Source organism: Lactuca saligna, chromosome 4 (genome assembly GCF_052625555.1).
Source record: "Lactuca saligna cultivar CGN05327 chromosome 4, ASM5262555v1, whole genome shotgun sequence".
In the NCBI taxonomy this organism is placed as follows: domain Eukaryota; kingdom Viridiplantae; phylum Streptophyta; class Magnoliopsida; order Asterales; family Asteraceae; genus Lactuca; species Lactuca saligna.
The window spans coordinates 273340534-273361114 of record NC_136420.1 but is presented as its reverse complement, the minus strand read 5'-3'; the positions used below and the strand labels follow the sequence as shown (position 1 = coordinate 273361114).

The 20581-nt window shown below is 41.8% G+C and overlaps 1 protein-coding gene across 1 annotated transcript; it reads left to right on the top strand.

Annotated features, from left to right (window-relative positions):
* The first annotated feature begins 14251 nt into the window (after positions 1-14251).
* Positions 14252-16580, top strand: LOC145043631 (uncharacterized). Its single transcript, XM_078992342.1, has one exon. The coding sequence runs from the start codon at positions 14444-14446 to the stop codon at positions 16424-16426; it is 1983 nt and encodes a 660-aa protein (XP_078848468.1). The 5' UTR covers positions 14252-14443; the 3' UTR covers positions 16427-16580.
* The last annotated feature ends 4001 nt before the right edge of the window (positions 16581-20581 follow it).

Below are 20581 nucleotides of genomic sequence, written 5' to 3'. Positions count from 1 at the left end.
TCAATATCCATTTGGTTCCGGGGGCCGTGCCTATCGCCAAGGCGCCCTATCGCCTTGCGCCTCCAGAGATGCAGGAGCTATCCTCGCAGCTGCAGGAGCTGCTGGGAAAGGGATTTCTTCGGCCGAGTAGTTCACCGTGGGGAGCTCCTATCCTTTTTGTCAAGAAAAAGGATGGTTCACACCGGATGTGAATTGACTACCGGGAGTTGAACAAATTAATGGTCAAGAACCGTTACCTGTTGCCGAGGATTGACGATTTGTTCGATCAGTTTCAAGGAGCATCTTGGTTTTCCAAGATCGACTTGAGGTTTGGATATCATCAGATGAGGGTGCGAGATGAGGATATTCAGAAGATAGCATTTAGGACTCGTTACGGGCATTACGAGTTTGTGGTGATGCCTTTCGGGCTCACCAATGCACCAGCGGTGTTCATGGACCTCATGAACAGGGTGTGCAGACCGATGTTGGATCGCTCGGTAATCGTATTCATCGATGACATTTTGGTGTATTCGAGATCTAGAGAGCAGCATGAGGAGCATCTGAGGGAGATCCTAGGGGTTTTGAGACCAGAGAGGCTTTATGTCAAGTTCTCCAAGTGTGATTTCTCGTTACGAGAGGTCCAGTTCCTAGGACATCTCGTTAACCAGAAATGGATATTGGTCGACCCCGCTAAAATTAAGGTGATGATGGGTTGGGAGGTGCCGAGGTCGCCCACGGAGATCAAGAGTTTTCTAGGGCTGGCAGGCTATTATCGGAGATTCATCAGAGATTTCTCCAAGATCGCCATGCCACTCACCAAGTTGATCCGGAAGGGTGTAGTTTTTGTTTGGGGTCCAGAGCAGCAGGCCTCCTTCGAGACACTTCGCCAGAGATTATGCGAAGCCCCGGTGTTAGCCCTTTCGGAGGGATAGGAGGATTTTGTGGTATATTATGACGCGTCGATATCAGGATTGGGAGCAGTACTTATGCAGAGGGGACATGTGATAGCGTATGCATCGGGACAGCTGAAGCCTCATGAGGCGAGGTATCCTACCCATGATTTGGAGTTGGGGGCAGTGGTGTTCGCCCTCAAGATTTGGCGTCACTATTTATATGGGGTCCGGTATACCATATACATGGATCACAAGAGCCTGAAGTACTTGATGGATCAGCCCAACCTGAATATGCGACAGAGGAGATGGCTGGATGTGGTAAAGGATTATGATTGCGAGATCCTGTACCACCCAGGAAAAGCCAACGTGGTGGCCGATGCCTTGAGTCGTAGGGCAGAGAGTGTTCTAATGCGTGGCATTTTTATGAGGTTGACGGTGATGACTCCGGTGTTGGACACCATTCGAGGAGCTCAGGCCGAGGCCATTAGGCCAGAAAACTAGAAGAGAGAGCGGGTTGTCGGGAAAGTATCAGAGTTCGTCACCGATGGTCGGGGGCTTATGATGTTTCAGGGTTGGATATGGGTACCGCATGTGGGCGGAACACGTACCATTCTGATGGAAGAGGCTCATCGATTGAAGTTCTTGATCCATCCCGGGGCCATTAAGATGTATTTGGACCTGAAAAGTGAGTATTGGTGGCCCTGTATGAAGAGGGACGTTGCATGGTTCGTAGAGAGGTGTCTAACATGTCGCAGGGTTAAGGCCGAGCATCAAAGACCTCACGGCAAGTTGAAGCTGTTGGAGATTCCCGAGTGGAAGTGGGAACAGATTTCCATGGACTTTATCACCAAATTGCCAAGGACTACGAGCGACGTCGATGCAATTTGGGTGATTGTAGATCGATTGATGAAGAGCACTCATTTCCTCGCTATTAGCGAGAGCTCTTCGGCGGAGAGGTTGGCGGAGATGTATGTGAGGGAAGTGGTAGCTCGGCATGGAGTGCCGATCTCGATTGTCTCAGAACGAGATGTGCGTTTCACCTCTAGATTCTGGAAGAAATTCCATGAGGAATTGGGTACTAGACTGCATTTTAGTACCGCGTACCACCCCCAGAATGACGGACAAAGTGAGCTGACGATTCAGACGCTCGAGGATATGCTCCGGGCACGTGTGTTGGATTTCGGTGGGAGTTGGGATACGTACTTACCCTTGGCGGAATTTTCCTACAACAACAGCCATCATTCGAGCATTGGTATGCCACCTTTTGAGCTGTTGTATGGGAGGAGGTGTCGGACCCCCATTTGTTGGGGAGAAGTGGGGCAGCGTGTGATGGGTAGTACAGAGATAGTGCTTCAGACGTTTGAGCAGATCTAGTAGGTCAGGCAGAGGTTGTTGACCGCTCAGAGTCGCCAGAAGAGTTATGCTGATAGGCGATGATCCGAGCTCGAATTTCAGGTTGGGGATTTGGTGCTTCTGAAGGTATCTCCTTGGAAAGGAGTGATCCGATTAAGAAAGAGGGGCAAGCAGGGACCCCGGTATATTGGGCCGTTTAAAGTGATCGTGAGGGTGGGCAGGGTAGCGTATCGCTTGGAGCTACCTGCAGAGTTGGGTCAGATTCATGACACTTTCCACGTATCGCAGTTGCGGAAGTGTATAGCAGATGAGTCGGAAGTGGTGCCATTGGAGGACATTCACGTGGATGTGAGCCTGAATTATGCTGAGAGACCGGTGGCAATCAGGGATCGGAAGATCAAGGTTTTGAGGAACAAGGAAGTGCCTCTGGTTTTTTTTGGCATCATCAGAAGGGGTCCGAGCTGACTTGGGAGCTGGAGCGTGAGATGCGTGAGCAGCATCCAAAGTTATTTCCAGAGTGAGACTTCGAGGGTGAAGTCCGATTCTAGTGGGGGAGAATTGTAACAGCCGGGTTTCCAGGTATATTATTTTACTTAATTATTTTGAATTATGAGAAGGAACTCGGTGAGTTGATGTGTAGACTCGCCGAGTAGGGTCGTGATTGTTCATCCGGATTCACTTTGGACTCGGTGAGTCCATGAGTGGACTCAACGAGTCCACGCTGTTTAATGAAACCCTAAATCCCCGGGTGTGGAGCCTATATAAGGGCACTTATAGCCTCTCATTGCGGCTACCAATCCCTTGAGAGAACCCTAAGTGAGCCAAATCGTTGTGAGGAAGAAGAAGTCACTTTTGATCCTTGTATCTTTGGTTTAGCAAGAAGGAGGTGCAAGAGCAAGAGGGGAGGTGCAATTCTAGCAGTTCCAGAGATTCAGAGACTTCATTTTGAGGTAATAGTTCGAACCTCCTTCAGTTTTGGTGTTGATCATTAGAGTTAGGGTTTTCTAACCCCTTTGGAGAGTGATTATGTGGAGCAAATGGTCCCTCTTCGATTTTGTGCCTTGGATCTGGACTCAAAGAGGTCCAGAGACCTTAACCCTTGGAGCTTTATGGATCAGTTTGGGGTTATTGGACTTAGGTTGCCATTTTTGGGACTAAATCTCCTTTTGATGCCTTGTTGTTGTTATACAAGCATAAAGTTTCGAGCTTTACGTGACATTCATGCTTGGGAAGGCCAGATCTTTGATTTAGGGAAACAGATCTGACCTCAGGAGGCCAGTAGAGTTTGTGCATGGCATGAACTCGTCGAGTTGTTCTTGACACTCGGTGAGTAGGGTTAGGGTTTCACGTAAATTGCTTAGTGAGTAGACTTGTTGAGTTGGGGGATGACTCAGTGAGTCAGAAGGGAGTTAGAGGACTGGAGTTCAAGGCGGTACTCGCCGAGTTGATCTTGAGACTCGGCGAGTTGAGTCGTGGTGGCCCCGCGATTCATGCCAAGTATGACTTGTCAAGCATAGGGAGAGACTCAACGTGCCAAGCGGGACAAAGTGTTAAAGAACATGTGTGAACTTGCCGAGTCACCAGGGTGCACTTGGCGAGTAGGGTCAAAGTGTGACCGTTGACTTTTAGGGTTTGGTCAATGGAGTACTTGTGTCGAGAGGGGGGTAAAATAGCCTTTTTCCCTCCTGAGGGTGCCAAAGGCAGGTTGAGTCTAGTCTTGAGAATTATATTTATAAGAGTATTTACTTTATGTGAATAGGCGAAGACTAGGCAATATTCCTACCGAGTCAGAGATTTACCGAGACGCTTGAGGTGAGTCTTCTCACTATACTTTACCTAGTGTGGTAACAGAGTTATGTGATAGAGTATTTTAGAGTTATATGCCAGTGTAATTGCATGTTATTTATGTGCTATGATTTATTGTGATATGTGCTATGTATGATTCAGAGTTACATAATTAAGACTTTCGGGTCCACAGAGTTAGGGCCAGAGGGCCCATAGAGAGTTGGGGTTGGGGGGCCCCAATGAGACACATAGACCTGAGGGTCAACAGAGTTACAGCCTCGAGTGACTATTATGTGTTAGTGTAACACCGTAAATTTCAAGACAAAATTTTCATTTAAAATAATCATTTTATTCTTAGAAACACTTGTTTAAAATCTCATTCATAGTCGATTTACAAAACATGATTCCATTTTCACTTGCATAGAAAACCAGGATCCTCCAAAATATGACTCTTTCTCTGGTGTGTACAATTAAGCCGGTGCCGTCCCGTGATACTGAAAGAGACCTGAAAAACATTACACAAAACACTGTAAGCACGAAGCTTAGTGAGTTCCCCAAAATACCACACATAACACATATTAGCCACTCGAGGCTATAACTCTATGGGTCCATGCACCCAAACTCTGTGAACCCTCAGGTTCTAACTCTGGGAACCTTCCGGTTCTAACTCTATAAACATGCACAGCATAAATCACATAGAAATAATGCAGTACAACACATCACATACAAATAGCATACAAATACTCTGATCACATAACTCTGGTTACCTACTCAAGGTAAAGTATAGTGAGAAGACTCACCTGGCAAGCAGAAAGCAGTTATCCCCACACTTGAATCTCGAACTCGCCACCGCCTAACACGTAAGGCAAATACTCTCATGAATATAACTCTCGAGGCTAGAATAAATCCTCTCATAACACCCTCTTATGGGTAAAAGTCTATTTTATCTCTCTCTTGGCCCAAGGCCACATCGCTGTCCAAACCCTAAAAGTCAACGGCCAACCCTTGGTCGAAATCGAAGTCCTCAGTCTAGGTCAACCCCTGACTGACTCTACTCGCCGAGTCAACCCTGTGACTCGTCGAGTTCCCATAATGAGAACTTCCCCAATCCGCGACTCAACTCGCCGAGTCACCCCGAGACTCACCGAGTCCCACCACTCTAAGTCCACTCACACCCAACTCACCGAGTCATCCCTTGACTTACCGATTCTCGACTCAACCAGGAAATATTTGGGACTCTTCAACAAGACTCGTCGAGTCCAAGAACAGACTCGCCGAGTCTACGGCTATCTTCAACCTACTCGTCGAGTTGTTCATACAACTCGCCGAGTTCCAGGCCATCTTCATCCAACTCGTCGAGTACACCCATGTGACTCGCCGAGTACCACCGTTCTGAATCCATTCCGAAGCATTCCAGGCCATGCAACTGCTCCAAAACCTAGATCTAGTCTCCTACCACTCATCCATCACGTAAAGTGGCAAACTTTACGTGAATCCAAAGAGATCTAAGCCATTTGCACATTGGGCTCGGATTTAGGACAAGATGGCTCCATCAACCACTCACAAACAGGGACTTTCATGCACTCTAGACCTTCTCCCTTCCAGATCTGAGGTAGCAACCTCAGATCTAGCCTCTAAACTCCAAGACATCCAAAGATATGATCTCCAACACCCCCAAAATGATGCATCTAAGAAATAGCAACTCAAAAAAACGAGATATTACCTCAAAGGAATTCCCCAACTAAAATGAGACTCGAATCCAAACAAAGCTCCTTGCTCCAAGCCTTCAATCTCCCAAAATTCCTTCACAATTACTCCTCCAAGCTCCAATCCATTCAACAATGGAGCTTCTTCGTGATTTAGGGTTTTTTGGGGCTCAAGGGGTGATAAAGAGGCTGGGAGGAAGACATAATGATCATTATATAAGGCTCAACCCCGGGAATTAGGGTTTTCTCCACTCAGCGCCTACTCGCCGAGTCCAATACACTGACTCGCCGAGTCGGCCACTTAACACGTGACCAAGTCACGACTCTACTCGCCGAGTCCACACATGGACTCGCCGAGTCGCTCTTTCCCAATTTACTCTTTTAGCCCTTCAGCTCTACTCTTGATATTTTGGGATGTTACAGTTCTCCCCCACTTAAATTAGGCTTCGCCCTCGAAGCCTACAGCAACTCAACTCCAGAATTACTCCCACAACGTGCCACCTGGCCTTAATCGGACCAGATCTCACAAGGCATACCCATCGAAACTCGAATACACTTTCCCTTTCCTTACGGTGTCCTGACCATTGTCTCGAACCGGGCACCGGATGTACCCTCTGATGACCACACACAACGATCCGAGAATTACCCATGAAGTATCTCTGCCCCAAATCTCAACAATCACTTGACCCATAAGGGTTAGAAGCCATGAACCATCGGATCCCTGATCCGAATTCCATTCTATCCAATCCGTGATGACGGAAAGACCCATTCTTAAATCCCAGAGCAACTCCCATGAGTCCTCTTCTTGCAATCACACACCCATGCCGCACCAACCTTCGCACTCTCGGGTTAGGAAAACCCGTCACACTGATGACGTCTCCAACATCCCCAGAAGAAACCACCACTACGCACACAGCCCTTGATCAGAATCAAGTTGGGAGTCCCAGACTCCATCCCTGCATCCATCCTGAGACTCTTAGCTCTACACCCGCGGAATCCTTCTGCGTCCTCAGCAGACATCCCATCATGAAGTCATTCCATACCACTGTCACAGACACAGTGTTCGACCACCATACTCCAAATCATCCATTCTCATTACAACTTTCACTTCCGCGAATCAACACTTTCCCCAGCAAATGAGGGTCCAACACTTCCTCCCATACAACAGCACAAAGGGTGGCATACCAATGCACTAATGATGGCTGTTGAATGGGATAACTCAACCAAGGATAAATACGTGCCGCAACACCCTCCGACATCTAATACATATGCCCAAAGCATGTCTTTGAGCGTCTGAATCGTTCACTCCCTCTGAGGTGTCCTCAGACATCATCATGATAAGCTCTAGCTCATCTCATATCCCTCTTCGAGACTAGGCACTAGGTCAACTTTTGACTCCACAGCTGAGCCTCCAAAGGTCACCCAAATCATGATCCAAACATCCCACTAACTTTCTCCCCGTGACCACTATCCCGGCCCCGTGACACGCAAGTCACGAAATTCTCTTTTCCTTATGCAAGAAAATACAATCCAACCGAGGATCATTTCCACTCTGATCTCTGGTTTCTGCTGCGCATATCCCTTGCGCATCTCACCACATTCCCCGACAGAGACGGGGACCCCAGTCTCATCCCTCGTCCAACATCCAGGCTCCAAAGACTCAATACTAGGGCTACTCAAGCCCAAAATTCTTCCACATCATACACTGATCGGAGAACATTCCATCATCACACTCTCTTGCCATCTAGTGAGCACTACGGCTCCCCGCAGTATCACAACACCCTCTGACTAGTGAGTACTACGGCTCCCCGCAGTATCACAACACCCTCTGACTAGTGAGTACTACGGCTCCCCGCAGTATCACAACACCCTCTGACTAGTGAGTACTACGGCTCCCCGCAGTATCACAACACCCTCTGACTACACTAGCTCGTGCTCTACAGAATATCATAAGCGGCTACCCATACTCGTCTCGAATATTCATCACAGACTCTGGAGGCAATCGCCATAATAGATGCCTACCCTTGCGAAGATCCACTCTCCCAAGTAATCTCCCTGGATGCCCATACTCGAAGGGCTCTCAATAGATCCATAGATACCTGATATACCACAAGTCGTCTCGCCTCAAGATTCACGAATAACTTGAAATAAAGATATCAATACCCGGATACCTCGGAAAACCCCCACCGAACATCACAAGATCCTGCCACGACCACAGATTTCCTGCCCCAAGCACCATATAGATGCAATAATACATTCCCTCTGAACCCCATAACTAGATCTTCATTTTTCCCAAGTCGCAACTTCGGTGTATTCAATTTCTCAACTGCAATACAAAGAAACGCTAATGCTACGAAACACGCTGATAATTCTCCAAAACTCTTTTTCCCGCCGCTCAATATCCAAACAAGGATACGCATACCGACCCGGGAGTTGGCTGCCCAATCATTCTTTATCTACTTGCCCTAACACTGACCAATACCAGATTCCTGACTAATAAACACCTGTCGTGGAGACATTCATCCTTCTCAAACAAGTACTTCCCGCATTAGCTCACTCTGACCCCTTTCCTCGACCACCGATATCTCTGGTCTCATGATTTCTTACCGCATATCTCTATACTCCACTTATAACTGCTCCTGACAAATCTCTGCTTCCTTACATGCGGCACCCGGTTCTCCCCTACTTAGGGTTCGAACCGTCACCAAATAGCACACAACTATTTCATAACTATATTCTCCAGCAAAATCGCACCTGCCCCCGGAAAGTGCTACACAACGCCCGATAATCCCCCTTACGGAAATGAATCGACCTCATATACTCTGAACCTCTGATGAACTCCTCAAGAACTTATCGTCACGTCTGCCTCTAGTCGTTCCAAATCTCGTACCAATCTAGTACCAAACAACTCAACTGCTCAATAACATTCCTGGCTCATAGATTGAACCATAAAATCACCGTACCCCTCACCTCAACTCATCAACCAACGCTCCAACACCGGGATCATCCCAAGAACAAGGACCCACTCCCATATTCAACACCTCATGGATAGAAAACTCTCTGCACCACTAAACTTGACTGAACTCCCCACTGATACCACTACCATACACCCGACTATACTCAACTAGGTGTAGCATGGCCCTCGACTATCTCAGTCCAAACTGACTATCTGCTCATGATAAATCACTGCCTCGCGGCACACATGCTACCTGATATTCTGATGGGAAATCATCATCAATGACGACCTGCAGGGTTTACCCCTAAACCCAAAACCAAAACATCATGCTTCTCATATTCTCACACTTACATAATCAGTACCTCCCCGATCATAGGAGGTGACATCTCCTTTATCAATTGATCGCTCAACTTAGATCGAAATTCTCCCTTCCACTGACTCCTTACTAGAATACTATGAGGGACTCTCGATCTCCCTCTCAAGGGACTCCTCTTCGAACTTACTCGTGGCCGAATAACCGGAGAACCACAAACATCATTCACTACGAACCATGGTACTCCTTCCACGACATCTCTTCTCAATATGCCCCGGTGTATGGTACCCTAACCATGACATCACTCCCCAATCTGCCCTGCTGTATGGTACCCGAACCATAACATCACTCCTCGATCCGCTCCGATGTATGGTACTCAAACCATAACATCGCTCCTCAATCTGCTCTGATGTATGGTACCCGAACCATAACATCACTCCTCAATCTGCCCTGATGTATGGTACCCGAACCATAACATCACTCCTCGATCCGCCCTGATGTATGGTACCCGAACCATAACATCACTCCTCGATCCGCTCCGATGTATGGTACTCAAACCATAACATCACTCCTCGATCCGCTCCGATGTATGGTACTCAAACCATAACATCACTCCTCAATCTACTCTGATGTATGGTACCCGAACCATAACATCACTCCTCGATCTGCTCCGATGTATGGTACTCAAACCATAACATCACTCCACAATCTGCTCCTTAGAACCTTCAGAATACTCTATGTATCAAGTATGCGTCCTCTGCTTTCAGTAGTACGGGCCCATACTACCTGCCACATCTACCCATACTTTCTACACGGACCATCCCAGAGCTTCTAAATAGCTGCTCGACCTGCTCTTTCACCAATCCCAGCGAAATTCTCTATTCTACAAGCGCACTCATCTGGATAAGGTTATTCCCTAGGCTCTTCCGTTTTCCTCCTACTTCTTTGCTATCAGCTGCTGAAGAGCTCCTAATGATGCCAGCCATCTACCTCCTGAATATCGTCATATTCACTTGGTAGCTGACTCCCATCATCGAGAGTTCCACAAAGCACAAAGCAAGCAACATTCGAGCATCGAAGAATACATAGGACTCCCTCTCTGTGATAACTCCACCTTCTCAGCTCATCCTCGAAAGTACCACTGAACTCTGTAACTCTACCCCTCATGGGTTCTAACTGGATACTCTCACTCATCACATACTCAAAAGCATAACACATATAACAACGAGTCCTAGGCTAAGGCATCACAAATCAGGCCACTCTAGTCCTAACATATGAAATACCTAGCCTGTCTCTAGCATGCAATAATATCTCATAAAGTGCATCATACATATCTCATAACACAAAAAAATAAGGGTATTTTGGGAAATCACCGTTCGGGCTCTGGCTGATTGTACACACTGCTCCTTCTTGCTTTCTCTTTGAACTCTTATTCACTTTTAGAAAATTATTTCTTTAAAAACTTTTCTTACTTCCTCAGTTTGAGTCCAGATTTACCCGAAGGCGCGTCCGAATCCCTCAAACCAAGGCTCTGATACCAACTTGTAACACCATAAATTTCAAGACAAAATTTTCATTTAAAATAATCATTTTATTCTTATAAACACTTGTTTAAAATCTCATTCATAGTCGATTTACAAAACATGATTCCATTTTCACTTGCATAGAAAACCAGGATCCTCCAAAATATGACTCTTTCTCTGGTGTGTACAATCAAGCCGGTGCCGTCCCGTGATACTGAAAGAGACCTGAAAAACATTACACAAAACACTGTAAGCACGAAGCTTAGTGAGTTTCCCCAAAATACCACACATAACACATATTAGCCACTTGAGGCTATAACTCTATGGGTCCGTGCACCCAAACTCTGTGAACCCTCAGGTTCTAACTCTGGGAACCTTCCGGTTCCAACTCTATAAACATGCACAACATAAATCACATAGAAATAATGCAGTACAACACATCACATACAAATAGCATACAAATACTCTGATCACATAACTCTGGTACCTACTCAAGGTAAAGTATAGTGAGAAGACTCACCTGGCAAGCAGAAAGCAGATATCCCCACACTTGAATCTCGAACTCGCCACCGCCTAACACGTAAGGCAAATACTCTCATGAATATAACTCTCGAGGCTAGAATAAATCCTCTCATAACACCCTCTTATGGGTAAAAGTCTATTTTATCTCTCTCTTGGCCCAAGGCCACATCGCTGTCCAAACCCTAAAAGTCAATGGCCAACCCTTGGTCGAAATCGAAGTCCTCAGTCTAGGTCAACCCCTGACTGACTCTACTCGCCGAGTCAACCCTGTGACTCGTCGAGTTCCTATAATCAGAACTTCCCCAATCCGCGACTCAACTCGCCGAGTCACCCCGAGACTCGCCGAGTCCCACCACTTTGAGTCCACTCACACCCAACTCATCGAGTCATCCCTTGACTCACCAATTCTCGACTCAACCAGGAAATATTTGGGACTCTTCGACAAGACTCGTCGAGTCCAAGAACAGACTCGCCGAGTTGTTCATACAACTCGCCAAGTTCCAGGCCATCTTCATCCAACTCGTCGAGTACACCCATGTGACTCGCCGAGTACCACCGTTCTGAATCCATTCCGAAGCATTCCAGGCCATGCAACTGCTCCAAAACCTAGATCTAGTCTCCTACCACTCATCCATCACGTAAAGTGGCAAACTTTACGTGAATCCAAAGAGATCTAAGCCATTTGCACATTGGGCTCGGATTTGGGACAAGATGGCTCCATCAACCACTCACAAACAGGGATTTTCATGCACTCTAGACCTTCTCCCTTCCAGATCTGAGGTAGCAACCTCAGATCTAGCCTCTAAACTCCAATACATCCAAAGATATGATCTCCAACACCCCCAAAATGATGCATCTAAGAAATAGCAACTCAAAAAAACGAGATATTACCTCAAAGGAATGCCCCAACTGAAATGAGACTTGAATCCAAACAAAGCTCCTTGCTCCAAGCCTTCAATCTCCCAAAATTCCTTCACAATTACTCCTCCAAGCTCCAATCCATTCAACAATGGAGCTTCTTCGTGATTTAGGGTTTTCTGGGGCTCAAGGGGTGATAAAAAGGCTGGGAGGAAGACATAATGATCATTATATAAGGCTCAACCCCGGGAATTAGGGTTTTCTCCACTCAGCGCCTACTCGCCGAGTCCAATACACTGACTCGCCGAGTCGGCCACTTAACATGCGACCAAGTCGCGACTCTACTCGCCGAGTCCACACATGGACTCACCGAGTCGCTCTTTCCCAATTTACTCTTTTAGCCCTTCAGCTCTACTCTTGATATTTCGGGATGTTACAGTTAGAGTGGTATTTTGGGGAACTCACTAAGCATTTATGCTTACAGTGTTATGTGTTATGTGTTTCAGGTACTAGCGATGATCGCGGGAAGGCGCCAGTATGATTCGCACACACGCATACCGGAGTTTATATATATATATATATATATATATATATATATATATATTTGATCTTGGGTTTTGTATTGATACAATGTTGATATAATGATTTGTTTATGATTTCAACTGATATTTTATGGATTACAAAAGTGAAAAATTGTTCAAATTTTTACGGTGTTACAGTAAATCTGAGTTTCTAGAGTTCAGACATGGGTAGATCTGATGGCTATTCATCACCACATGCTCTCTATACTACTACCAAGCCAAAAATGGCAAAAACAAGCCAAATAAGAGATCTAACTGAAGAAGGACAAAGTTTGAGCTTGATACCTCAAAGAAGACTGTAATACAACAAGGAAATTAGATCTACTTTGCTCCCCTTGATTCCTCCTCTTCTCTTCTCTTCTTCTAGCTTTAAATGCACCAACAACTTGCACAATATGAGAAATCACACCAAAAATGATAAGGAACGGCTAGGGTTTTAGTATGGAACTCTCTGTGGGTGAGGGAGGCTGATTAGTGCACAAAAAGTCGTTTAAAAAGGGTGCAAACCCTTAGATTTAGGGTTTCATCCAAACTGGCGGACTCGCTGAGTCCAAGCATATGGACTCGCCGAGTAGCCGGCTCCAAACATGTGCTTATTCCGCCTCTACTCGACGAGTCGGGTTACTGACTCGTCGAGTTCCTCTTGAAAACTTGGAAAAAAAATAAATATTGAAATACAAACCAGAATTGGAGTGTTACACAAAACTTTAAACTGTATCAACGTATGTAATTTTTCTTATTAATTTAAGATTTTTAAAACTAACATATTAAAAGAAAACTTGCATGATTATACTCAAAACTAGCCGATCTTCAATCTTATATTATTTTTCACTATCAAAATAATATAAAAATAGTGCGAATCATATTTCATCACCAACTCTACATTCTTTTTTAATTACTTTTTACATAAAAAAAATTATACTTCCTAATATATTCTAACTTATATATTGTCAAAAACACTCTTCAACTTATTTATTATTTATTTATTTATATTTTTTTGTGTAAAACTTTACAAAATATATTATTACAAAATTATAGCCACATCAATTTTTATATATTCATTAATCCGAATTAGATGTTATTTATAAAATATATTATTACAAAATTAAAATAACATTTGTTAAATAAAAAACTACATTTAAAACTATTTTTATATATTTATAGTTAACTTTTTTTTGAACCGACAAATAGATAAAGGGTAATCCGATCCGATCGATCAGGAATGCCTGGCGGGCCACCAAGAGGGGCACCGCTCACCACCAAAGGGAACGAATAATCGAATCCACGCTAATCCAGAGAAAATCCCCCACATATGCTCAGGCAAGAGTAAAACTCTTGACCTCACCCACTGATGTCTATAATCCAGGATGCAGCACAACCAGTTAGGCTAGTTAGGCTGGTGATACTTGCATTTATAGTTAACTAATGTTAACTTATTATATAATATAATATAATAATAAATAATTGTTGTATTTAGGATATAATATATAATATTTATATAAATTAAGCTAAATAGAATAATATTAAAAACAAATGGACTAAAATTTGACAAATAGTAATCTTACAAAAGAATAATATAAGTAGATTTAGAAAATAAAATAGGAATTGGAGATACTCTTATACTCCACACATTTTGATGTATAAAGTGGGTTTTCGACCTTTGGTATTGGGTTGGAGATGCCTATAATTAAATACAATATGATTTACAAAATTGAGAAAATATTTTATAATTAATTATAGAAGTAAATAAAGTAGTATATTATAAGAGGAAAGACGAAGACTATATGTAAAGAAGTTTTGACTTAGACCTTTGTAAAGCCCGTCTACTCTTTGGAACATCAACGACCAAGTCATCATCTCCCACCTCCTCTTCCCCTTACATTCCCCCAAAATTTACTCTCCAATTCCATCTTTCATTCTTCCATCTTCAAATTCCACTTCATCCACCCACCATCGTTGCTCCAGCCATCATCCATGGCGGACCTAGTCAAACAGATCCTCGCAAAGCCGATCCAGTTAGCCGACCAAGTCATCAAGCTCGCTGACGAAGCCTGTATCAACAAGCAAGACTGCGCTGAACTCAAATCCAAGACGGAAAAGCTCGCCGGACTCCTCCGACAAGCGGCGCGTGCGAGTAACGATCTCTACGAACGTCCTACAAGACGTATTATTGACGACACAGAGCAGGTTCTTGAAAAAGCACTTTCTCTAACCCTAAAATGCCGGAACAACGGCCTTGTGAAACGGGTGTTTACTCTCATACCGGCAGCTGCGTTTCGGAAGATGTCGTCACAGCTTGAGAATTCCATAGGGGATGTCTCGTGGCTGTTACGCGTCTCCGCTCCTAACAATTCAACCGATGAGTACCTCGGTCTCCCTCCGATCGCTGCTAATGAACCTATTTTGTGTTTAATTTGGGAGCAAATCGCGATTTTGTACACTGGAAGCCTAGATGACAGGTCCGACGCGGCGGCGTCGCTTGTCTCGCTTGCGAGAGACAACGATCGGTATGGGAAGCTGATAATTGAAGAAGGCGGAGTCAATCCGTTGCTGAAATTGGTGAAAGAAGGGAAACCAGAAGGTCAGGAGAACGCTGCATCTGCAATCGGATTGTTAGGTCGTGATCCTGAGAGCGTCGAACACATGATTCACGCCGGTGTATGCTCGGTGTTTGTTAAAATTCTCAAAGAAGGTCCCATGAAAGTGCAAGCAGTCGTCGCCTGGGCTGTATCGGAGCTCGTATCTCATTATCCAAAATGTCAAGATCTCTTCGCACAACACAACATCGTTCGATTACTCGTTGGACATCTCGCATTTGAAACAGTTGAAGAACACAGTAAGTACGCAATCACTAGCAACAAGCCCACCTCAATTCACGCTGTTGTTTTAGCTAGCAACAACACAAACGGCAGCAGCAACAACTCCAATGGCGTTCTTCATCACAATCCTTCCAACAAATCAACAAACGAAGACGAAGACAAGAGTCGAGTTCCACATCCTTCTGGTAACAGCAATCAACCTTTCAAAATGCACAGTGTAGTTGCAACCACCATGGGAATGAAAGATGGCCAAAAACCTAGCAACCTAAACCCGAATCAGAATCAAAAAACCGAAAGCATTACAGTCAAGAAGCAAAACATCCATCATAACTCGAGCCTTTCCCTTAGTTTACACAAAGGGAGAGAATCAGAAGACCCTGCAACAAAAGCCTACATGAAATCAATGGCTGCGAAAGCACTTTGGCATCTCGCCAAAGAAAACTCCACCATTTGCAGAAGCATAACCGAATCAAGAGCTCTACTCTGCTTCGCAGTCTTACTAGAAAAAGGCCCAGAAGAAGTCAGATACAATTCCGCCATGGCACTCATGGAAATCACAGGTGTAGCAGAAGAAGATTCTGATTTACGAAGAGCAGCTTTCAAACCAAACGCACCCGCATGCAAAGCTGTAATCGAACAACTCCTTCAAATCATCGAAAAAGCAGATTCAAATTCACAACTTCTTCTTCCATGTATCCAATCCATCGGGAACTTAGCAAGAACATTTCGTGCAACCGAATCACGCATGATCCAACCGTTAGTTCAACTTCTTGAAGAACGTGAAGCTGAAATTTCAAAAGAAGCTGCAATCGCACTCGCGAAATTCACCTGCAAAGAAAACTACCTTCATCTTGATCATTCAAAAGCCATTATTACAGCTGGAGGAACACGACATTTGATTCAATTGGTGTATTTTGGTGAACAAATGGTTCAGATTCCTGCATTGGTGCTTCTTTGTTACATTGCTTTTCATGTTCCTGATAGTGAAGATTTAGCACAGGCTGAAGTGCTTACTGTTCTTGAATGGGCGTCTAAACAATCTCAATTGATTCAGATTGAAAAGGTGGAGAATCTTTTACAGGAATCTAAAGGTAGGTTGGAGCTTTATCAATCTAGAGGATCAAGGGGTTTTCATTAGATTTTTATTAGTTTAATTATATATAATATGTTATAAGTTATTTGAAGAAAGTTTCTTACTTTTTTGGTTTTAGTTTAGGTTAAATGCAAGAAATAGCATCGTATTTATTTTGATTTGTTTATAATAGCATCCGATTTTCATTTTTTTTTTTAAATTTTATTTTATTATCCTATTCCATTGTTGTGTAATTTGGAAAATCTACCTAGAAATTTTCACTCTTATAATTGAATAGATTTTCAGAGGAGAAAAAAAGTTAAAAGTACAATGTTGGTGGATTTTTAATATTGAAAGTACAATGGTGTAATAGAAAGAAAAAAAAGGTAGGATGTTATAATTAACAAATAAATGAAAATATGTTTTGTTCCTTTCTATGCGTTTCTTCTTCTCATGTAATAGTTTCTTCTCATGTAATAGGTTATAAATGATATTGAAGGGTCCTCTTTAAAAAAAAATGATATTGAAGGGTTATAAATGCATAAAATAGTTTGGTACTTTTTTTGATATGTTTATTAGGATGGAGGGCAACACTCCTTCATGAAACCGCAAACCGCAATGACACGTAGGTGTCACCTCACCCATTACAACAAAAGTATGGTTTCATACCACACTTAGGGAGTGGTGCCATATTTTGGTATTTTTTTTTTAATAATTAAAAGAGACCGATGAGAAGGGAGGAAGAAAAATGAACCAATCACATTATTGGAAGGTTGTTTGAAGGAGTGCTCCCTTGGAAGGGTGCAGTACATTCTCTACCGCACCCAAGGGGCGGTGTTTGTGTTTATGTGGCAAGGGGAGTGCGGTCCAGGCCGCACCCACTTCTTCTGGTCTTAAACACTAGTTTATAATTTGTGGGAACCACGATTATAAAATTAATTAAACTTCTATAAAAAAGTTAATATGATTAATTAATTATATTTTTTTTATTTATATAAAACTATAATCGTTGATATAAATAAATACGTAAAATTATATCATCTTATAATATGTATTAATTTTATTTTGTTTTTTTATTTTAATGTTATTAATTTAATATAATTAGAATGTGAAATTTAAATTTTAAAATTTGAAATGAAAATTCAATAGGTTGATAAATGACATGACATTAAATAAGAGGTTTAATAAGATGACACTTAACAAAAGAACTACGTTTTTATTAGACCATCTCCAACATATTTTCATTTTTCCCCTAAAAATGAAGTAAAAAAATGGAGTAATAGCGTTTCATCTTCAACCTACTTTATTTTTTTACTTTATTTTTACCCTCAAAAAGCATATTTCATTATTCTAATTTATCTAAATTGTTAAACACACTCCTTTTATTAATTTGGTTTTAACAAATATATAATCTATATTTTTTCATTATAATAATATTAAATAAATAGGATTATATTTATAATACAAAATTATAATCTTTTGTAAAATACGTTATTGGATTTTAAAATTTCAAATATGTATTTAAATTTTAATATGAATTTGTTAAGCAAAAAACAAACTTTATATTTATAATTAATTAGTATAATTTAATATATAACACAATATTATAAGTATTAAATGTTACATTTAAAGAATAATTAATAGATAAAAAACCAGAAATATATAAAACAAAGGAATAATCGACAACTCAAAGTTCATCCCCATTTTGGGGGAAATTTATAGTATAACTCCATATGTGGTGTTATATTATTCATTTCCCCAAAATGAGGGAATAAATAAAGTAGGTTTGGAAATGAATGGATGAAGAAAGGGGGGGGGGGGGGGGGGGTGAAGGGGAATAACGGAGAATGAGAATGGGTTGAAGATGCTCTTAATATAGGTAGACTAAATATCTCTTTTTTATCTTTCATGTGTAGTACTATACTTTGAAAAAAAATATATAATTATAACAATGTCATTCAAATACAAAACAATTTTTTGATCTTATAATGGTATGATTTTTGAAAGCGAATGTTCTAACATCAAGAAATTGAATGTAGGATGCTATATTATTGGGTTGATTGTTTGCACTATAAGGTCATCTATTATACCCACCACATACCACATATGTGGTGGCTACCACATCAACACCATATTTTCCTACCACTAACATGAGATACCTACCCTTAACATACCACTCCACATCATTATTTTTATTTTTTTTAATTCAAAAATACAATAAAATTACATTTTTTATAATTAAAAAACATTTATTTTTTAAACTAGTATTTCATTAGTTATAAAAATAAAATTATAACTTTAAACTACATTACTTAATTAATATAGAAAAACATTACATTAATTTAAAAAAAAACCAACATACATATAAAAAAACTAATATTCGTTAATGTTACGTTGATACAAATGTTCTGCGACATCTTCTCGAAGATTAAAACACGTTTCACTGTTATGAATTTCAATAACTTGCTCTAAAAACTCATTCGTTCTGGGTACAAACTCCTCAATTGGAATGACCATGTCGTTCAGATCATACGTGAAAATCGCTCGACCTGCATATTCAATAATCATATTATGCATTATAATACATGCTAGGACCATTTGCTTAATTCTTTCTTTATCCCAGAGTCGTGTAGTATATTTTACTATATGTCAAGTCTGCTTAAGGACTTTAAGTGCCTTCTCGATATCCTTTCTTGCCGATTCCTGTTTTTTTTTGTAAACAAATTTGCCTTTTCACTTCGAGGAACCGAGTATGCCTTCATCAATGTAAAATAATCCGAGTATATCCCATCACCAAGGTAGTAACCATATTTGTACGCGTGCCCGTTCACCGTGAACGTCATATCAGGTGCTTTGCTGGTCCAAATATCGTTGAAAATAGGAGACTGTTCAAGAACATTAATGTCGTTGAGATGCAATAGCTTCTAGGATGATAATTGGTTCACCCATATCTCCTCGAGTGAACTGGCCACACCATGCATTTGGACATTTTTCCCAAGCCACATGCGTACAATCTAGATTGCCAAGCATACCCAAAAATCCATGCCTCTCTTCATGAGCCGAATGTAACCGCTCAATATCATGTTGAGTAGGTTTGCGCAAATATTGTTTGTGAAAAACCTCATACACAAATGCAGAAAACCAATCTACACATTCAACTGCGGTCCTCTCGGGTACTTTCAAGTATTCGTTAGATGCATCAAATGCTATACCGTATCCCAAATACATAAGAGCAGCCGCATATTTTTTGTATACTACTAAAACTCATTCTTCCTCTAGCGTCGGATTTTTGTTTGAAAAAATCATAATGAGATTCTAAAGCATTACTAATACATAAAAATATTGCCTTATTCAGACGGAAACGATGTTCTCAAGAGTTGTCATTTTAAAGAAAATTATCAGCAAAGTAATCACGTACCAATAAGTCGTGTGCGGCTTGGCGATCACGATTGACGACCACCCTTGTACGAGAAATATTTGAACTTTCTTCGTCGTGAATGTGTTGTACAACGTTGAAGAATGTCTCGACGAATTTTACGTCATCATCCGAGTCAAAAGTTTTTTAAGAATTCCATGTGTTTTGTGATTTTAGAGAATAAAGGTTACAATAAAGATGTAAGTTTTGGTGAAAATAAAAGGTTTATTTATGTGTATTGAATTGAGTTTGAAAAAAAAAGGGAGGGGGGGGGGGGGGCATTTGACCGTTCAACGGTCAATAAACCAATCACCAATCACCTATTCCGTTTAAACTCGTCGTTGGGAACACGAAGAACAACGACCACGGAATGTCGGGATGGTAAGCATGAAATTTTCTTGTGACCACATGAACCACGGATGCTCAAGTTGAGAGTATACCGTATTGTCTAATGCCATAACAAAAATGAAATGCAAGTACAATGTTGGAAAAGGAAAAAAGGTGAAAGTAAGATGACGTTATACACAATAAGTGAAGGTACGTACATTACTTTGAAAAGTATTGTACTTTTAAGGCTGGAGAGAGTGGTGCCACCGAAACCGCACTCCCTCCCTCGCCACGTCACATTTTACCACTTAAGTGTGGTTTCCTTCCACACCAAGGGTGTGGTGCCACAGTTTTAGTTTTATTTATTTATTTATTTATTTTTTGTTAACTATTTTAATTTAATAAAACTTATTTTTTAATAAAAAAACATAATTTTAAAAACATAATAGTTCATTAATTAAAAATACAAATACCATACA